The 21,657-nt window shown below is 31.4% G+C and overlaps 3 protein-coding genes across 3 annotated transcripts; 2 read left to right on the forward strand and 1 right to left on the reverse strand.

Annotated features, from left to right (window-relative positions):
- Window positions 1–2,778: 2,778 nt before the first annotated feature.
- On the forward strand, window positions 2,779–8,475 carry LOTGIDRAFT_205766 (hypothetical protein; the record flags this gene model as incomplete). The annotated part of the gene is made up of 14 exons (XM_009062032.1): window positions 2,779–2,955; window positions 3,194–3,280; window positions 3,502–3,631; window positions 3,902–3,985; window positions 4,471–4,616; window positions 4,757–4,853; window positions 5,071–5,285; window positions 5,531–5,678; window positions 5,883–5,998; window positions 6,114–6,247; window positions 6,473–6,549; window positions 6,989–7,089; window positions 7,244–7,287; window positions 7,546–8,475. 14 exons carry the CDS (start codon window positions 2,779–2,781, stop codon window positions 7,721–7,723), a joined length of 1,734 nt encoding a protein of 577 aa, XP_009060280.1. The 3' UTR covers window positions 7,724–8,475.
- A 2,882-nt stretch (window positions 8,476–11,357) lies between these two features.
- Window positions 11,358–15,030, reverse strand: LOTGIDRAFT_229134 (hypothetical protein). Its single transcript, XM_009062033.1, has 5 exons — window positions 14,644–15,030; window positions 13,530–13,640; window positions 13,144–13,316; window positions 12,689–12,784; window positions 11,358–12,077 (listed from the first exon to the last, which is right to left on the reverse strand). The coding sequence occupies exons 1-5, from the start codon at window positions 14,930–14,932 to the stop codon at window positions 11,814–11,816; spliced, it is 933 nt and encodes a 310-aa protein (XP_009060281.1). The 5' UTR covers window positions 14,933–15,030; the 3' UTR covers window positions 11,358–11,813.
- Window positions 15,031–16,521: 1,491 nt separating this feature from the next.
- Window positions 16,522–20,993, forward strand: LOTGIDRAFT_229135 (hypothetical protein). Its single transcript, XM_009062034.1, has 7 exons — window positions 16,522–16,671; window positions 17,176–17,419; window positions 17,761–17,842; window positions 18,198–18,340; window positions 18,892–19,032; window positions 19,351–19,527; window positions 20,372–20,993. The coding sequence occupies exons 2-7, from the start codon at window positions 17,191–17,193 to the stop codon at window positions 20,809–20,811; spliced, it is 1,212 nt and encodes a 403-aa protein (XP_009060282.1). The 5' UTR covers window positions 16,522–16,671; window positions 17,176–17,190; the 3' UTR covers window positions 20,812–20,993.
- Window positions 20,994–21,657: the final 664 nt, after the last annotated feature.

Below are 21,657 nucleotides of genomic sequence, written 5' to 3' on the forward strand. Positions count from 1 at the left end.
TGAAGAAACCTGCTTAATGTTGCATGTGATCTTTAATGTTCCAGACAAGAAGGCACTTCAGTTGCAGCAATTCATGTGCTCCATTGACAATCTGATTTTAATTTTGTCATATATCACTTCTTTTTTCTGCGCTACACGAACAATATGAGGACTACACATAATTTGAAAAATAAATTGTTTTCGTTTTCCGACATATGATTTATGGAATTCTCCTTCAATTCAATGGAGTTCCAAACAAACATTAAAAATTAAATAGAAACAATATTTTGCCTAGGGACAAAATAAGTTTCAAATGCTTCAAAAAATAAATGAATTTATAACATGGCACATCTTTGCAAAATGTCATTAAATGCCATAAAAACTGATGATATATAGCTATTGAAGTCTAAACACACCATATTAAAATACCTATTGACAATTTAATAAGTAGGTCATCATCACTCAACCATCAGTAATATATACAAAATAACACATATTCTACATAGTTTTCTATTTCATATAGATTGCAATCAATTCAACCAATTCAACTTGTTTGAAAGTACAAATGAATCAATAAAATATAGAAAACAAGATAAACACTGACCCAGAAAAATGGAAAAATACTTTTATCAAAATATAATTTAATGTTCATAATAACCTTTGAACTGTACCTGGCAAACAGCCAAAATGAATAGAGGTGATGACAAATGTATCCTTGACATCTGTGAAATACTTTTATAACACATTGAAACTATTGGAGACTATGAGAATATGCTAATGTCAAACACAGTTATTAACAAAATACCTGACAGATATGAGCTTTAAACTTGCAAATTTGTACAAGACAAACAACCAAATAAATTTTGCAATCACTTAATATGCACATCTCACCATGTACAATTTTTCCTAGGCAAGTGGGAAATCAAAAACTTCCATACTTCTCCTGCCTTATCTTCATCCAGTCATCCGGACTGATATATTTCAATAATACGTTAATCATTATGGGGTGACTGGGTGAGACACTTGTATTCAAACCTAAAGATCTTTAGAGTTTACATTGTTATATGTATCAAAATTGTTATATATATATATAGATGTTATTTAGAGACTTTATCAATCTCTTTCAGCTCAGGCATTTTCACCGATCGAAGCTAAAGATAAAAAATGTCACATAGCAAGAGAATATGTAAATTCTACTTCAACTATTATACTGCCCAACACATCTCATCAAAATGTTCCTATTTCTTTCATGTGGTGTTTGATTAAAATATATAATCAGATAAAAATTACTTGCAAACAAAACTTAATTAATATCGTTGTGTAACTATTAATATAAATAATCATTTTTGTTTTTACATGAGTTTGGCCTAATATGTTTCAATTTGAGACAGCTAATATCATTACTAGTTTTAATTACACTAATAACATTCCATATTACACCCATTAATTAGTCAACCCACTCTGACATACATATCAGTAATATATTATGCACACGTCCTAGATCTTGTCTATCAATATCATAAAATAATTTTTTCATACAGTATCATAGGTTTCAAACGAAAAATGCTTTCTACTTTGTATTTCTAGATGGACACTGATAGCTCCTATTTAGGTACATAATTCCGATTTCCAATAATGTGTCCTGGAATCCAGAGTAACAGGGACAGATTCATCATTTATGGGAGTTGATTTAGATCTTGAATATATGTCAATAGCCTTCAGAATTACCGGTAGTAGAAATGTAAGAAACTTGCATAATTCCTTCAAAACACGTTAAGCTAAGAATTTCACTATTTCTAATTAACTTTTATATGTGACAGCGTCTCCATAATGTTTTAAAAATACAATTTAGGTCACTATGCTGAGGTATTGTCACTTGTCAACCAAACAATTCATATTAGGCCAAACAGCAGTCATGAAAGTTTATATATGTTCAGGTTCTAATCTTTATGTTACGGTATGTCCTTTAAAGAAGTCTTCTCTCTCTCTTTTGGACCACAGTAGAGTCCTTTCATTTCATTAACCACTGCCACACTGGGGTGAAATCCCTGGGTTAAAAATGGTAAATAAGGGGAAATGTTGGAACATGAAAAGGGGGGAGGGTATTAGTGCAATGATAATCACTGCCTTGTTGTTGACTATGTAGGCCTAGGGTAGGCCTATATTAATGCTGTCCTATGCTATGTATGTAGATTTCCAATTTCAGACTTCTTACATGGAAATCAACTACAACGTTAACACAAGCATTATACAATGGATCTATAAGAAACTCTACAAACTACAACAAAATGCAATTCTTTCAATAGAATTCTTGATTACCTCTCCTCGTTGAGCAGCAAGTGCTTGCAATATTATTCATATTTTGAAACCGGGTCACCACACCCCGAGCTATCCACCACAACGTTGTATTTCATACACTTTAAATCGTTGTTTTATGAACAAATATAACTAAAAAGAAATAAAACTATTCTCACCTCTAAAATAAACAATGCAAATAATATTCCAATCAGGAAATAATCGTAAAATTCATTATCTTTCTAACAACATTGTATAGGAAGTGTCAAAATGGCGACATTATCGCAATTTCTCGCAGGTGCACGAGAACTGTGATTCGGAAAGATTCCGGAATAAAATGAAAGAAAATGGAATGAATAAAACAAAAAATTTAACTAATGACTTTGACTTACCCAATAATACGAATATACCACACCCAACTCCATTATAATATCATTTTGTGAATTCAAAACTTTAATATTTGTCCAATAACAGTCCGACATTTATTTTCCTCGTTACAGTAAAATGGCAGCGATGTTGGCTTTACAAAATTACGATAGTGATTCAAACGAGTCCACGGCATCAAATGATAACAAAACCCCTAAAAATGAAGATGAGATTTGTCATCTGAAACCGATAGATAAAACCAAAGCACCTATAACAACTATGTCTCTGAATTCAGCCCCTGTTGTTGCCTCTAAAGTACGAATTGTTTCTGATTTACGTTTGTTTACGTTATTACTCTTAATCCGAAAAATTCAGCAAGCACACTTAACAAAGTCTTATAGTTAAAAGATATAATTTCTGATTGTGAGATTGAATTTGCAACAATGACCTAATTTTCTGTGCATCTGTTCTTTCAGGGAAATTTTATACTCTTTCTTATAATATAAATAAGCTTATAGAATGAAAAGCACTAACACGATTTGCTATTTTATAGGATGATGTTCATCTGTCAAGAACTTTAGACCCAACCACAAAAGAGATTAAGTTTAACCCCAAATATGACGAACTATATGCACCTCAGGTAAGCATCCTTCACTTATGTGTGAAAGTTTAGTAAACTTTGAAAAAAAATTATTACTCTAATCAAGCAGCATTTATGTATCTATCCTTCAATATACTGGAATGGAGTTTTTTGTTATGTTATACAGTATCATACATCATACATGTTGTAGATTTGATGAAATTTGGATCCAAGTCATTTACATTTTTTCTTTTGTAAATCTGATCTTGATTATTTTACAGGTTGGTCCAGTCAACCCATATAAAACTCAACAAGCAAATGCGGTTAAAAACACATTGTCAGGTTATGTTGAACCAGCTCATATTAATAATTTTCATTTTGATAACCAGAGAAAGACTTTTGCCAGTTATGGTAGGTTCAATATTTTATTTTAATTATGGTTTGAAAAAATATAATGTGTGTCATTATTTAAGTAAGTTTATCCATCATTGTCAGCCTAAAAAAATCAGGTGGAGAAAAGTAGGGATTACACTCTTATTTCATATTAAAAAAAATACTTTATTTATCAGGTTTATTTTTTTCGTAAAATGACTCAGTCAAGTTTTGGGGGCAACAGTTCTGAAGTTTATTATCTAATCCAAGGAATGATTCTAAGAAAATTTGATTTATTTATATTCATAGGTTATGCTATTGACCCCAGTGTAGACATTACACAGGTTGAAGAGAAAATTATTGGTGATACAATCACAGCTGAAGAAAAGAAAGGTATGAATCTATGATTCATTCACAAACACATCGAACAAAAGTTCAGTCCTTTAAGCAAAATACAAGCCAATTTCAATAACATGCATTTATATTACATATTCACAGTTGTTTCTAATATTTGAAATTTGTTCAACTCAACATGGAAAAAAAAAATCTTTCAGGTAAATCTCAGTCTTGTATCTCAAAGTCAAGTTTGCTATTAGCCTGGGTACATACACACTAACAAGGAATCTAGAATCTAAAAAGCTTTTAAAATAAGGGCCAGATGACCTGTTCCCTAAAATTATGTTTTGGGAACCATATACAATTGTCCTCTACTCATTAACTATATCTAAATATATAATCTGAAAACATAATGTTTTGGTATAACTATAACTTGTTTGTTCTCTTGTATACTATGTCTTGTGAACCATTCCAACAGCAGAATCAGTTTTGATAGAAGACAATGACAACCTAGTACTACATTTACACTTGTTTTCATTTAGGTGCAACAGTATTTGAAAACCTAATCAAAATAAAGTCATCAGAGAAGCGTAAGAGAGAGAAGAATAAAGATGCTGGAGATATTGAAGGCTATTTAGGACCCTGGGGAAAATATGTTGATGAACAAACAGTGATGAAACCCAGTGAGGTAATAAATGTTTTTTTTGCTCCTGTTTTGGGAAAATACTCCGGCCTAATTTATGGAGAAACACTTTTAGAATTACGATGAATAATTTCTGTATGTAGAAAGAAAAATCTTAATATCTCATTTCCAAACCTTTTTTTTAGGAAGAACAGAAAGATTTAGATGAAATATTAGCCAAGAGAAGTAAAATGAATAAGAAACAAGAAGAAAAAGTTGGAGAGGAGAAGACAGTTTTACACAGTAAGTTTTAAGGGGCTTTTAAAACAGCCACTTGTCTTTCTTTTCTGAACTAAAGCTAAACTGTTGGATATTTGGACTCTCTGTGTATATATTATTTTGGAGTTACTTAAAAAAAATCATTTGCCTCCCTACTATTTTGTTGATTTCACGAATGGCACTGAGTATTCTTCCACCCTTTGTTTTCTACAGTTCATCATTGCTGGCCTTTTTCTTTCAGTCAAAGATGCTTATGATTATCAAGGTCGATCCTTCTTACATGCACCACAAGATGTTGGTGTTAATTTACGCTCAGACGATCCACCAGAAAAATGTTTTCTTCCCAAAAAACAGATCCATACTTGGACTGGTCATACAAAAGGTGTTGCTGCTATCAGATGGTTTCCAAAAACAGCTCATCTCTTATTGTCTTGTAGTATGGACTCTAAGATTAAGGTAAGCTTTAAAAAACTCATTGTTGCTTAACTGTTATTATTTATTCATGTATGCACCATTATACCTTGCATTTATTCTTAGACTTTTTCTTAGATATAGTTCAGTCATTGAAATCATAACAAGAAAAATTATTTCTCTAGCATTATCAAGTTACCCAATGTCTCTTGAGACTTTAGTTCAACTGAGTATGCGTTAATCTTAGTCATTAAATGATGTCACATTCATTATATTTTTGGTAATTGTAGATATGGGAAGTATACAATGATAGAAGATGTGTGAGAACATATAATGGACATAAACAAGCTGTAAGAGATATAAGTTTTAATAATGATGGTAAAGAATTTCTAAGTTGTGCCTACGATAGATATTGTAAGTTATGGGACACAGAGACAGGTCAGTAATAATTTTATATCATTGATTGATATATTGTATCTATCTTTCATTGGGGCTGCATTCAGTTAAAACATTTTCCCACTAATCTAAAGGGCTGGGGTGCAGTTAAGATAGTACCTTGAAATTTTAACTTTTTTTATTCATATATATATATTTGGAATGGTTATTTTGAATAACTGTAATTTGACATTGTTTTATTTTCAGGTGAATGTAAAGCTAGGTTTACTAGTAGAAAGGTACCATATTGTATTAAATTCCATCCTGATGAAGATAAACAACATTTATTTGTAGCTGGTACTTCAGATAAAAAGATAGTTTGTGTAAGTTACTTTGACTTTGATTTACTCGAATCTTTCTGTTTCAAACAGGCCAAACTGTTTAGTTTTGTAGATCAGATTTCTGAGCTTAATCATTTAATGCCTTGTGTATTTTTAGTGGGATATCAGGGCTAATGAAATAGTACAAGAATATGATAGACATTTAGGAGCTGTTAATACTATAACATTTGTTGATCAGAATAGAAGATTTGTCTCAACCTCAGATGACAAAAGCTTAAGAGTTTGGGAATGGTAAGTAATTTTTTAGGTTTTGACAGTTTTCACGTTTGTTACCCAAATTTATTTTTGATAATCTCTAGATTTGCTAAAGTAATAGCTGAAATGGAAATCTAGATTGTTTGATAAAGCCTCTTTCCCTCTTAGAAATTCTCAAAGCAGCACACTGTATTACATTCATTGTTCATATCATGTTTGCCCTGATTGTTATTTGATCAATGGAAATGTTTTTTATTTTAGGGATATTCCAGTAGATTTTAAATATATATCTGATCCATCGATGCATTCTATGCCTGCTACAACTTTATCACATAATGGTAAGTAACTATTTTTGGTTTCCGTTTTTGTAAATTTATAAAAACTGAATAACGATATTGAATGAAGGCAAAAATAATATTAAAATACATATTTAAATTTTCACATGACACTTGATCGTCTTTTCACTGATGCTTAACTTTAGATTACAACAAATGTAATGATGATTGGTGAATAAAACTAAATTCATAAACTTTTTAATGGATGACCAATCAGATGGCTCTAAAATCATGTTATGTAAAGTTTAAAGTTGAAGCTAAGACCATCATTCAGCAATTTTCTTCATTATAACCTTTACTAAATTACATACTTGTCAAATAGTTATGAAAGGTTTCAAGCTTCTTCTGTCACTTGCTATATTTCGATTTCTTTGTATTTGCAAGACCAAGACTGTTACTCTTAATTACTACCAATTGATAAATATTCTATGATATATTGCAGGTAAATGGCTAGCATGTCAGTCTATGGACAATAAGATCTGTGTATTTAATGTATTAAATAGATTTAAATATATGAGAAAGAAAACATTTACTGGTCATATGGTAAGTATATCTGATATATATTACAGATAACGATGAGAGCATGGATTAAACATTCATATATTATTTATGATTTATGTACAAGTTGAAGGTACAGAGCTCAAGAGTAGCTACTGGGAATTGTATAAATTTTCTAAATATTTAAATTGATTTGCAGGTTGCTGGTTTTGCTTGTGGTATGGATTTTTCACCTGATATGAGGTAAGTCTTAAGATTATTAGTCAAAACTGTATGGTATCGGTTAAGGGATGATTTAAAGATTTGAAAATTGTATGTCCTTCCAAACTGTTCTGAAGTTCTCAAAACCATTCATTATCAGGAAGTGAGGTAAGTCTTCCATGGTATTTGCATTATCAGATTGTATGAGAATGGATTTCTGATTTGATTTGGAAGAGTGATAGGTAACTTTGTAAAGTATATCTCTATATTGATCATCTAATTATAATTTTGATATTTCAGTTATTTAATATCGGGAGATGCAGATGGTAAATTATATATCTGGGACTGGAAATCTACCAAATTATACAGTAAATTCAAAGCACATGATGATGTTTGTATATCATGTTTATGGCATCCACATGAAACATCTAAAGTTGCCACATGTGGTTGGGATGGTGTTATCAAATATTGGGATTAAGACTGAATCTTAGTTATAATACTTACACTCTGGAGTTTGTTTCATAATATTTTGAAGGCGCAAAAAACCCAAGAGACCCAACACCAACTCAATATAGAGTTACTGATTTTTACGACTGATGTTTGCCAATTATTATCATGACTATGTGAATAAACTGGGCTATTTTAAACTAAGGGTCTAGGATCAAGCTGGAGAAAGAAAGAAACTGTGAATTATTTACCAAGGTCAGAAATTGAAGTCACAAGTTCATCTCAGCTGATAGAAACTAAATTAAAAAAGCAAGAACATACATGTTATTGTATATTGCATGGCAATATATATCTGTGTTTGACTATAAAAAATATGGTAGTTCTTTCAATCAATAGTCATATATATATATTAATAGTCATGTAACATAATTAACAATAATATATATATATCATGTCAATCAATAATCACATTACTGTATATACACTAATATCATTCCTCACATTGCCTTCAGTCAAATCAAATACATGATGAGATTCATTTATAAATAAGCCTAAAAGCTTCCAATTGTTGAGGTAACTAGCCTTTATCGCTTTGGGTGTTTTCATGCTCTTTTATTACACAGAAGGCCTCCTAATGGGGCAAAAGATGAGCATTTACTGTATGAATTTGATTGAGAAAACCAGATCATATTTGAACGTTTCACATTGAAAATTTATGCAATGTTTTTATTGTTTTTGTGAATATATTTGTATATTATGTAAATAAACCTTCATACATTGTTCTGTAGACTTGTTTTAATGTAATCCTAGATATCTTATCATAATCAAACAAAGATGTCTGTAATTGAATAAAACTAATAGAGCTCAATGGAACAAAAATGTATTTGGGTTATTCTTTTTGTCACTTCAGGCCCATATTTTAAGATGCTCATAGGCAGTTAGCTGTGTAAATCAATTACAACCAGTAAGTAATCCCAGTCTAAATTCCATGGTACATTTTGAAAGAAGTGTAGAAGAATAGGATATGGCTGTGGGATGATAATGAAATGAGGAATTCTACATTAAGAGCAATATATATTTATTATAAAATCATCTAGTGTCAACAAATATATATATAGATATATAAGCAACTTAATTTTGGTTAATTTTATTATATAATCCATTATATCTTGTAATTTATGCACTTGAAAGATAAAAACATAATGATTACGTGTAGTTTTCACTCTAATACATGTTGTGCCCCAAAAAATAATTGAAAACATTAAGTTTTTCATAAAATAATATTGATATACTCCTAGTAAATAATATAACATATATATATATACAATAAAAACAATGATACAGCCAATGAATGCACCTAATAAAATCAAGTTAACATATATCAAATATAACAAAAAAACGTAAATAACTAATCAGTGGAAATGATTGGAATATTTAAGAAGTACCCCTTTTAGTGATACATGTATTGTATTTTTTTGTTAGATTTAATGGTAGTGTTAATTCCAATTACATATGATTTTCAAAATTGTTAATCTCTAATATCACTCAATGTGGTATGATACTATCTTATCACACTTCTAAAATACAGTTAGAAATACTGACAGTAAGGTTATTTTTATACTTTATTAGGTGCATTTTGGCCAGTATACAGAACAAGGATATAAAATATATATATTTTGTTAAAAAAATGTGGAATGATAACAGTGAGATGGAAGCATGGGTTTAAAACAATTATACTGATCACAATTTCTTTTCTAAAACTAACATACATTTACCAAAGACACACGGATCTGGATTTGGAATGGTTTTATAACTAATATATGGTTAAAATATGGAAGCAGGCTGAAATAGGTCAGTTTTCAGAAGATAGCATGGCGTGGAACACTGAGTAACAACACATTTGTAAGGGTTCTGTTTCGTTCTATATTGCTCTACAATTGATGTAATAAGCACTATTTCAACAGTGAAAATATTTTGTTATTGATTAAAATATGTTCAAATTGGTTTTGCAAGAGCTAATTAATTCATGAATATTAATTTCATGAACTACCTGGCATTTCAAAATAAAATTTACGCTAGAATAAAAGCAAGTAATGAATTTTATCATATAATAGTAGTCCATAGCTTTTTGTATCTTATAAATCTTATATCTATATCAAATATTTGAAAAGGGAAAAATCCAGCTGATTATCAATAAACATTAATTTCAGAAAAGCATTATAGAATATCACAAACTATATACAATTTAAAAATAAGAATAACAATTTTATCACTCGTTTAGCAAAGTTTCTTTGGTGAGATATTGTGTGAAAAATAATTTGATTCAAATATAGATTTATCATAATTTTTGATTCATTGTAATGAAAATATGAGATTCTTGTGAATAAAGTTTTATGACCTATAAAAGATGACATTACTTTACATAGCCTTTTTATACATATAATATATTATTTATATGGCAACTTTACTTGTCTAAATATTCCCTTTACCAGCTGCCACCAAAAGAAAAATTTCAACTCTCTGGATCCCTTTACAGAATTAAAATTTGACGCTCTGTTCTGAGTTTGTTTTCATTAAAACAAGATGATCAAATTTTGGTTTCTCGGCAAAAGTAAAGCAACTATTCAGACAACTGCATTGTATAGTCTAGCAAAATATTTGTTTCTGACAATATTACAATATTTAAAAAAAATATTTAAATAGCAATTTAGCCATGCATAAAAACATACACAAATTCGTTTTCATTTGGTTGTCTTTTTGTTTGTAATAAATGTACTGTACTTTTCAATATCTAGCACTATATATACAATTCTATTTACAAATTTCCTGCTCAACTGTTAACCCTTTGAACTCTAGTACTGACCTACTAAACTAAGCTAAAAAAAATAATAATAATAACCCTAATTTATTTATATGTATTATGATGAAAAGGTCCCTGAAGATTTTAACTGTTGCAGATGATATTTTTGAAACTCAAATTATTTCTAAGAAGAACCATCATCTCTTACATATAAGAATCTTACAGTGGCTTTCTCCATATCCATGAAATTAGCAAAAAATTCAAGTTGAAAGGGTTAACTGTATGATATATTGAACTAAGAATAAGAAAATAAAGTATTAATAATCCAACAGTATCCAAATGTTTAAGTACAGAGAAACAAGTTTGTTAAAAAATAATATCAAACTAAATATCACTATAGCTTCAACAACAAATTCATTTAAAATCTACTAATATATATAGGCCCAGGATATTAATACAAATTAGGTACTATTCAAAATATACGTAAAGATACTTTTGCACATCTGGAGACATATATATTAGAAGGACAATATAGGCTAGGCCAATAAATCAATTCTTTCATAATGTACTATTGAATACATTGTGGTTAAATTAAGTTCAACTTCAACATGTATTATGTTTCTAATTACCTTCAGCAAACTTTTTTTTTATCTAGATATGCACAAATATCTATGCTAAACTAAAGAATCCAACTAACTCTAGCTTAAGCTTACTAACATTTGTATTATCATTCTGAAATAAATTTCTTTACAATGGAATGATTTTTTCGATGCCATTTTTGTTGTGGTACTTTACTCCATTTTGCAACAGATTTTCGCCTCTTTTAAGACTTGTATTGATCATAAGATGTTAAAGAGAAGACCTGATCAAATATCTTTCTCTCTAAAAAAAATCTTTCTTTACTGTAACCTACTATCATTCAAGATATTTTCCAAAAATGTGAACAACTTTGTGAATTGTTTTCAGAATCTTAAAGCAAGCAAAGTGAAGGTTTGGTGAAATGTAATTTTACAATGTATAACTACTTATAATGTTTGCAATAGGAAATGGCAAGAAATATTTTTCAATTTAAAATGGTAGAGAGAAGAACCTTTGAAAAAAAAAGACATGTAACTAAAGCACCAAACTTTTCCAATCAAAGATATGTAACACACTACCATAGCTAGCATAGTTCACTTAAATGTCCAGTAAATGACATATTTCTTTGCCTTAAAATGGCAGGAATAGTTCTCTAATGAGGAATGTTAAGAAGAAAATGCTTCGATATCAACTGTTTCTATTTTTTTTCATCATGACATGGTGTCTTAAAGTGGGTGAAAACTCAATGAATATAAAAAGCAAATTTTGAAATGAAATCTTCTGATTTTAATCCATCAATATCTTCAAGCCAAGCCTTACATTCAATATTAACAAAATGATGATCAGCTACAGTATTAAATTTAACCATAACTAATGGGTCCAGGAATTCAGTTCCGTTGTTTAGGTGACGATAATAAAAGGTAGGAAATCCAGCACTTGGAAAGTACTGAATAGGTGGAATGTTCTTTAAATATTTCTTACCAATATTTTCATCATCCTCTGGTGTCTAGAAAAAACAATTAATATGTAATAGATATAGCTCAAGTATAGTCTAATCAGAGGAATGTGTTACCATGATGTGTTATCTTTGTTTTGGACCATTCAAAGATGTACAGTAATTTTTATGCAAACATGTTACTAAACTTCACATTAGGTTTAATACCTGCACCACAGACCTTTAATTAATCCTTATTTCTCCTCAAAGCATTTTCAATCAGCCACATTTCAACCTGATAATGTTGATGTGGTGAAACCGTTCACAATAGATCAAGACAGATAATTCGCTAAATAAACGATTGGGGATGAAGATTGGTGGAACACATCTTTAGTTATAGTTTGTGGCCTTGATATAGACATTCAATTTCACAGCATAGTTTGACTGCTGTCAAGTAATCAAATGATCTGATATTTGAACAAACAGGGGAAACATTCATGAAAAATTCATCTGAATCTATGCTGGTATTGAACTCCTGGCATCAAATTTGCAATAAAGTATCTGTACACCTTGAAAGTAGCAAGTACAAAGATCTAAAAGTAAGTAACAAGACCGAAGATCCAACATTACCCCATCAACAACATGTCCTAAATAAGCCACAATACAGATCAATAATACCTTACCTGGCCTTTACATGAAATACCAATACTGTTAGAGCTCCATCTTTCACCTAATTCACTTTTACCAGATAGTGCTGATGTGGGTTTCATATTTGGTGGCTAAAATTAAACAGTTTCTGATAACTGACTTTTGCTTTTAGAAATCAATTATACGGTGATTCAGAACAGTTCTGTACGCAAGTCCTTTAAATATCTGTTTAGATTTATAGCTGCCAGAATTCATTTTCAGAAGGGGAAACAGGTATTCGAGCAACATTAAGAAGCAAAGATCACATATACAAATAAGATCAGATAAAAACTGCAGCCTAGTGCTGTCTACAAGAAATGTGGCAATATATACGTTCACATTTCCATGTGGGTGTATAAAAGCCACAAGGAATATTTCATTTGATGATGACACAAACTTTGATGTACCTTTTTATTGAAAATCAAGTTATACATAATAGAAAAAAACTTACAAGCATGAGTTTAAAAAGAACACAGGGATTTCCTTCATGATAACCATATTCATGATTTGTTGTACATTTTCCAAGCTTGGTGGATGGGAACTTGCACACTTTATCTCCTGGGGCATTTTTATCACTACAGTCAACATATTTTTCAGGGTTCTGTTGATTTAAAATGTTGTAATCTATGAATAAAACATAAATCTTGTATGCAATGAGGGAAATTCTGACAACATCCCAGGACTGGGATTTTGAAGACATGCCCTTGCCTTGGTAATCAGACATATAGTATAAAATGCCATTTTGCCAGACAATAGCCAATTTAGTAAAGTAAAATGATGCGCAACTTAGATCTGATGTGACTTTGAATTAAGCTACAAATAGCCGAGTCAACTTACCATGTAATATGCCATTCAACATATTGTAATAGTGTTTGTAACTGGCATATGTCATAGGTCTAAAATTTATCAAAATTGACTCATCTTCTGGCTGTGGATAGAACTGTAATCCTACAATGGAAGTAATAATCTAATAATTTATGGAATTGTGCCCTGAACCTGACGTGAAAGGGTCACTATAATGTCTCAGGTGGGGTGCATGCATGATATCCTCTTAGCGGAAGCAAAGCACCTTGCAGCTAGAAAAAGCTGTCAAGCATAGACAAAATATGAAATTCTGGGCTAAAATTTTCCAAATCTATGTTTGATTTGCTTGTATTCTTGTTGATGACGTACCCTAACCCTAGCCATCCAAGCACTTCAGCTCCCCTTTCTGTGGTTTCCCCCCAGTGGTTTCCACGCCTTTTTAATCCTAGAGGTTTCCATCCCTATTCTAAGGTGTGACTCTGAGAGCTTGTTTAAATTATGGACATACAATGGTTTAGCCTATATTCATGCATATATAAGGATTCAACACCAAATTTCGTCAAATTTCTATAACAAGTCGGAAATAAAACGTTGTATGGATACTGAGTCGCATAATTATCATTTCTTTGTATTTATCTTTAATAATATTTTATTATAACTAATGACTAATTATAACATCTTTCAAAGAACAATGATTTGAAAAAAAAAATAGTGACTGTCAAAATAAGATAAGTGATACGTAAGAGTAATTTATTGCTAAAATTCCTTGAAATAACATAAGAATATGGCCTACATTGTGCTGACACAGAATCCTATACTTTGTCTAGCAGATGACACTTAGAATTCTGAGTATAGCTGCTGATTATAAGGAAATTTGGCCAATAATAAATTGTGATATTTGGTATTAAATGAAATCCATCATTTTGTATATGTTAGAATAAATAATACATTTGACATTGAAACAATAGTAAGATTATGTAGGTTGATGTAGAGAAAACCCATGTTTATCAAATAATGCAAAAACAGAGGTCACACATGTAAATTATTGAGATATATATGAGATAAACAGAATAAGGTTCTGACAAAATTAGGTTACATGTCTGTATATATAGGACATATAACTTTCAAAAACAATTTGATGCCTTACCATATTTTTTGTTACGATAGTTTGGATAGGAGTGGTTTTCTAAAGTTTGTTCTGGAGAGCTGCTCCTCTTTACTGACATGACTATGATAATAGTCATAATGATACCAAATACAATAGCAAAGCCTATCAACCCCTTTACTAAAAGTGACTGGTTTCGTAAACAATCACAAATATTTTTGAGTGAAAATCCACCTCTCCTTGGCCTATAAAATTGAATATTTTCAACATTATCAGGGTCAAAATCGTTTGTAAGAGAAGCTTTAGTTACAGCTACGTATCCTCCAGACATTTTGAATGTTGGTCGTTAATTACGATTCTTAAAGCACTTAAATGAGTCCAATGAGTTTCAAAAAGTATTTCCTTCAACACCTGAATGAGTCAGTCAGGTAAGTTTCAAGAGGAAATCCGAACTCCCTCTAGTGGCAATTAACACACCTGTTAGTCCGAAGAAGGTAACTACATTTTGGATAGAAAATGTTGCGAGAGATTATCAGACCTAGCTGTCATAGCAGAACTAAAAAACAAAAATTTAAAACTGAATAAAATATGCAACAGACTCGTGCTCAATATATATCAATGTTCTTTAACTTAAACCATTAACATGGACTATAAATAGTCTATAAAATACACTATAAATTTATAGTTTGCAGGGCTTTAAACAATATAGAGATTTCGGACTTCCACCTATGACAAGATATATATGTCGAACGCAGCCTATAGGTGTGTCACTGGAGTAGAAATATAACTTTATTCAATAGAGTAATATAGACAAAACATGTTAACTTTCGTATTTTTCAGAATATCAATATTCAGGAAACACCATGTTTGCCTTCCTTAATTTCCTATTTAATCAAAATTTCTTTTCATTAGTTTTTATACCAATAGATGTATATGAGAATTTATAATACATCTATGTTTATACCATATTATGTAAAACCACACATGAAACAGTCGGAGTCTAGTCTTTGCCCCACAATATTGTATCTCTAGGGATACCGTCACCTCTTCGGTCACGGTATGTGAATAACCAGTCACGGTATGTGAATAACCAACCAAAATCGCGGTTGTAATGGTGAAAACCATTAGAAAGGTAATTCTTTCACTATGTAAAATTGTACAAAGCCTCTTTTCTGGAAGGGGGGGGGGGGGTCGATTTTTTTATATTTCAAACCACTGGGCGAGCCACCCCAACCCCCGTTTCACCTGGCAATGGTTTACCTATAGTTGACAGACATTACGGAACAGAATATGAATGGTCATGTTCTATCTACATTTGTCGATTTTTTTATATTTCAAACCACTGGGCGAGCCACCCCAACCCCCGTTTCACCTGGCAATGGTTTACCTATAGTTGACAGACATTACGGAACAGAATATGAATGGTCATGTTCTATCTACATTTGTCGATTTGAGATAAATCGTTGTCAATTTGCCTAGCTAGGGAATACGTGTGCACCGCACAGCTTGTGTGGAGTTATCGAAAACCAATTGTATATTGATATTGTCCCATCTGTGCAACATCCTTCTTTACATATGGATGACGTTATACTGTCTCTTTTCACCAGTAAGTTTTATATATCCTGTAATACAGTCTATATACTTTTCTTTTTAGGAATTCTGTACTAATCATCACCTACTAGATGAAAATTTTTCTGCTGTGGGTTAGGCCTATAATTCATTAGTAATTACAAAGTAAACTTTTTGGTCGAATTTGTAATAAAATTTGTTGTATGTATGGGCTACCATAGTTTTCCATTCACCTGTACAGGTATGTGTTTATCTCTCCTTTATAGTCATACAACCAATTTAGACAAACGTATTGATTATTACGTGTTACGATTTATAGCCTACAGCAAACACGGCTGATGAAGATGATTACTATATTAACCGATATAAATAAAAGATGTACATGTAAATGTATGACACAAATTTAGTCATTAGAGAGAGATTCAATATTGTCTCGTTCCAGTTCAGTGACAACGTTGAAATGGTTTGCAAGTAAAAATGGTTTCTAAGTAAAAATCTAAGGTGAGGTTGTATGTAATAGTTCATTCATTTTACAACCTCTACTAGACTTAATGCTCTCGCTCATAAGGCTCAATTGCTCTATATAAATCCGTATCAGTTAGTATAAGAATACGACGTCACGTTCTATTGTGGTATGTAAGAATGTGACCGTTTATTTGACTATTGTCACTTCCAGGGCGTTATTAACATTCTTAAGAGCAGATATCACAGATATCATGACATAATTGCCCGAGAGATTATTAATACCATCTTAGAAGTGATGGTAGTTCAACAGTATGTTTAATTTAAATGAATTAAAGAGAACTGGACTTCGGAATTTAAATCTAAAAAGTACTACAGATAAATAAGCTTTATTAGCTAGTATGTCGATTGAAGATATTTCCAACAGAAGTGTCAGTAATTCTCAACATGTCAGATAATTATTGAGCTATTAAAATGGGATCAGTACATTATATTCCTTTAGAATTGATATACCTTTTCATTGTAGCTTTATATATATTTTAGCTTATAATAGATGTCATGGCTAGTCTCAGGATTCAAACACTAGTTTTATTGGTTGGTTTTATTGCATTGCTCTTTGGATTGAGATATATTGCCAATTGGAATGGAAAACCAAGAGTAGTAAATACTGTATCTAGTATACTAGTACCAAAGAAAGCTCAACTCGTTGTAGTTCCAGACAAATATGTTGTACCTCAACGAGCCTACTGCCTTGATGGTTCAAATCCGGGATATTTCATAAGAAAAAGTAATTATTTAAACTCGATATTTGCCACATCATCCAGTCCATCTTTGTCTATGTACAGCATCAACGAAGTAGACAGGTATTGTTTGGGCGTCAGAGATTACACACTGTAAGCGCATTCAAAGATCAAATGAAGATATGCAGGATAAGTCCTGTATGTTAAAATATAAATGAGGCAAATCACATTGGACGTTACTATGGGACATGCTATGACAAATACTCTGCTGTAAGTTGTATGGTATATAAGCTTGAAGGACCAATGGTAATGGCCCTGCCTATTGAATAAAACTGCTAAATCATACTAAGCCATAATGTATAAATACATGTACAGTATTTTTATTCAGGCTCCACTACATCAGTAAAGAATTGGATCATACATTTACGGTTGGGTGCATGGTGCACATCGAAAGAAAATTGTTTACAAAGGTGAATTAATAATTATTTATCTGGTTTAAGGCATGAAACAATAACTAATGCAAATTAACTTAAAGATAAATATTCTGTCAAGCCACTTTGCTTCCTGGATCATATATTGGTAACTAGCTTTATATGAATATAAACATAAGCGCTTAAAATGTCCCCAGGTTGATTGAAATTGCAACATAATTTCAATGTAAATAAAGAATATTGTCAGACCATGAATGGAAAGTGTAATAACCCACCTGTATAGATCTACATTTAATCAGATTGTTGTTATTACAGACTTCAAAGTCAGTTCCATAAACGTTTGTTTCTTCCAAATGTCCAAAATAACTAATTCAAAATCATACTGCTCTTGTAGGAGTAGAACAGAACTTGGTAGCACCAAAAATGCAATAAATTATATGGACAGAAGTATGAGAAATTCGAATTGCACACTAAATCCACATTTCTGTAATTGGAATGTTGTCGAGTTTATATATTGTGACGGGGGCTCATACGCAGGTAAGTAAATAAATTAAAGGCGGTAGGCCTACGATCCAAAATTCCCAAACAATCAGATCCATCATCAGATCCAATTATTATCAAAGGACATTATACCCAATCAAGTGTACAATACAAATGTAAGAAAACGGATCGAACACAATATGCACCGAATGATGTCCATTTGAGTTAAACAACGTAATAAACGTTTTATACAAAACATTCTTTATCGGACAAAGGGTGCATCAGACAAAGGGTGAAACTCGCCTCTACATTTTACGTGATCAATTAAGTCTGCGACCATTGGGCTGGACTATATTTTTGATAAGGACATTTGGAGTCAGATTTCTGTCTGGAAGTTAATCCGTGATAATGACTGAAAATATACATAAAATTATACATTTACTAGAAAGGGAATATAAGACATATTACATCCAGCCTGAACAATAATGGAATAACGTTACTAAAGGGTTCATTTATTAATTTGAGCAATGCAAGAGGTTATAGCATTAAAAGGCTTTATACACTTAAAGATGTGCTAGTAAGTTTGTTGTGGTGTATTTATGTTCTAGGCAGTGTTGGTGAAACTGTCCATGTTAATGGTAAACCATTATATTTAAGAGGTGCTGCCATATTTGATGTATTAATACAGCATTTATTAGATACCACTAAATTATCTCAAGCTCAACATGTCTTGTTAACTGGATCATCAGGTATATATATCAGTCCATATTACAAATGAAGACAAGAAATCATTTAAAGAGATACCGCCCTTTAAGTATTTGCTTGATCAGCTGGTAGAAACGATTTAATAAATGTCCACTGGTATACCTTAAAGGGATAGATGCGCCATTCTTTTTAGCCAATCATACTTTAGTCGCAGAAATTTGAGCTTTTGTAATCATGTACATGCATTAATTTTGTCAAATAGCTTCTGTTTTCATCATTCCGAATTTTCATATACTGTCTTTGGGGTCCTGTAATAAAAATCAACACAAGCAAGTTTGCCTCAACTACTTTGTAAATTTCAGCTGGTTCGTTGGCAGTATTAGTCCATTTAGATCACCTGAAACAGCTGTTACCTAAAACTGTACTCAGTATTAAGGGCATCAGTGATGGTGGAATATTTTTAGATCAAACTGCTGTTGATGGACAGAGAATTATGAAAGATATGTTAAAAGATACCTACCATCTTCATAATATTAAAGGTTACTAGTTGATTTTTGTTTGTAGTACCATAATGTTACTATAACAGAGTTCTACGGTGGCTCACATACGACATATTTCACTTTTAATTTAAACACATTAATTTTCACCTAGGTGAAAATTAATTTTGAATTAAAAACTTCAATTTAAAATTAGGTGATAATTCCTGTAATTTTGAATTAAAAACTTTAATTTTCACCTAGGTGAAAATGAGGTGATAATTCCTGTAATTTTTAATTAAAAAATTTAATTTTCACCTAGGTGATAATTATTTACACCTAGGTGAAAATTACGTGATAATTCGTGTAATTTTTAATTAAAAACTAAAAATTTCCACCTAGGTGATAATTCAACGAATCTTGTATAAATGTTTTTAATTAAAAATTCTTCAATTATCACCTAGGTGAAAATTAAAGTTTTTAATTAAAAATTACACGAATTATCACCTAATTTTCACCAAGTAAAAAAAAAGTTTTTAATTCAAAATAAAAAGTGGAAAATGTCGTATGTGAGCCACCGTAGAGTAAACTTCCATTCATTCGAGTCATGTCAGTCATTCCTACAGCCATTTATTAAAACCGTACCACGAAGGTGTAAATTGTCGAACGGTATTCCGTTTATGATATTACATCATAACGTCATTGGCAAAATACACATGAGAACATTCTTCATGGCCTAGAAAAGAGGATAATTCCTACGGTCCATTATTTGTTGTTGACTAATGTGTTAAATGTGTTGAATTTTGTTTTGCTACTGATGCATTGCGGGCCTATATTGCACAAATCTTCTTCCTGTATACATTTGTGAGTTGGAAATAAAAATAATATATTTTTATTTATTTTGTAGATACACCGTCACTGAATAATTGCTTTAAGGGAAAAGATGATAACTCAAAATGGGAATGTTTTATGCCGGAACATTTATACAAATTTGTTCAATTGCCCGTGTTGTTTGTGTCTTCGTATTATGATAGTTGGTATATGCCTACATGTCTCAGACTACGTTGTGCCACACAGAGCCAACAGTGTACTTCAGAGGAAGACACTATTGTGAAAAAGCATTTATCAGCAGTAAACACTGTAGCTCGTGATATATTGAAAATGCGGGGTAACGGAGTCTACCTAACATCGTGTCAATCTCATACCTTACTCGGACCAAATTACAAAAATGTGAAATCTAAAGGATTACATCCATATGATGCTGTTGTTATGTGGTTAAATGATTCTGAAAAATCTCTGAATATCACTGAATTGGAATCTTATCAAACTTCTCGGAGAAACTGCTGATGTAGACTTACGGTTTTCAGTGGGATATACTTAATGTGCCGATTGTAGGCCTACTGGCAAAATCGTAAATTATTAATGTAGGTTTTGTTTTTTATTGTGATATTTGAGATCATAAATTGTTGACTATTGTAATATTATATTTTATGGTTTCTATGATTGGTTAATTAAAAAAGAAAAACCCCTGTTTGGATTTTATTTTCCATATCGCCATAACTCGTAATTATTGGTTTAATAGTCTAGTCCAAAAGCAGAGGTGACACTTTATTGCAGATATGATTACAAATTGTGAAAATAATTATGATTTAAAAACGCTAACAAAAATTGATATAGGCCTATCGATATCTTCGATATTTAACAATTCTTGATTTTTGAAGCCGTCACATACTTCCGTTTAAGGATGTATCAAAACAATTAATAGATTCACAAATGTCCCTTTCGAACAGAATTTCTCAATAAAACGGGACCTAGTTTTTCTGACCTTACTCCGGACGATAACGTTCACACATTAAATAGATTAAAGACAGATGTTTCGGACTTAGGGCTAATGGTGATATTAATCATGAGTAGCAGTGACGGGTGTCGTCGAGCGCGAAGCAGACCATGCTTAGGCTAACTCTTTTTGAAACACCTGATGGTACTTCTCTTGAGAGCAGTCCACTACTACAATATATTTACTCTTGTTTCTGCCATGCTTTGAACGAGATTTTAATTAACGGAATTTTCTTGCTACTGATACGTCATGCTGCCATATATACAGTTCTATGATGCAGCTTAAACTGGGAGAAGTTTTTCCAAGGCAGTTTGTTTTTGATAATCTGGCAACGTGCGCAATATAGTTTAAAAATG

Source organism: Lottia gigantea, assembly GCF_000327385.1.
Source record: "Lottia gigantea unplaced genomic scaffold LOTGIsca_5, whole genome shotgun sequence".
Taxonomy (NCBI): Eukaryota; Metazoa; Mollusca; class Gastropoda; family Lottiidae; genus Lottia; species Lottia gigantea.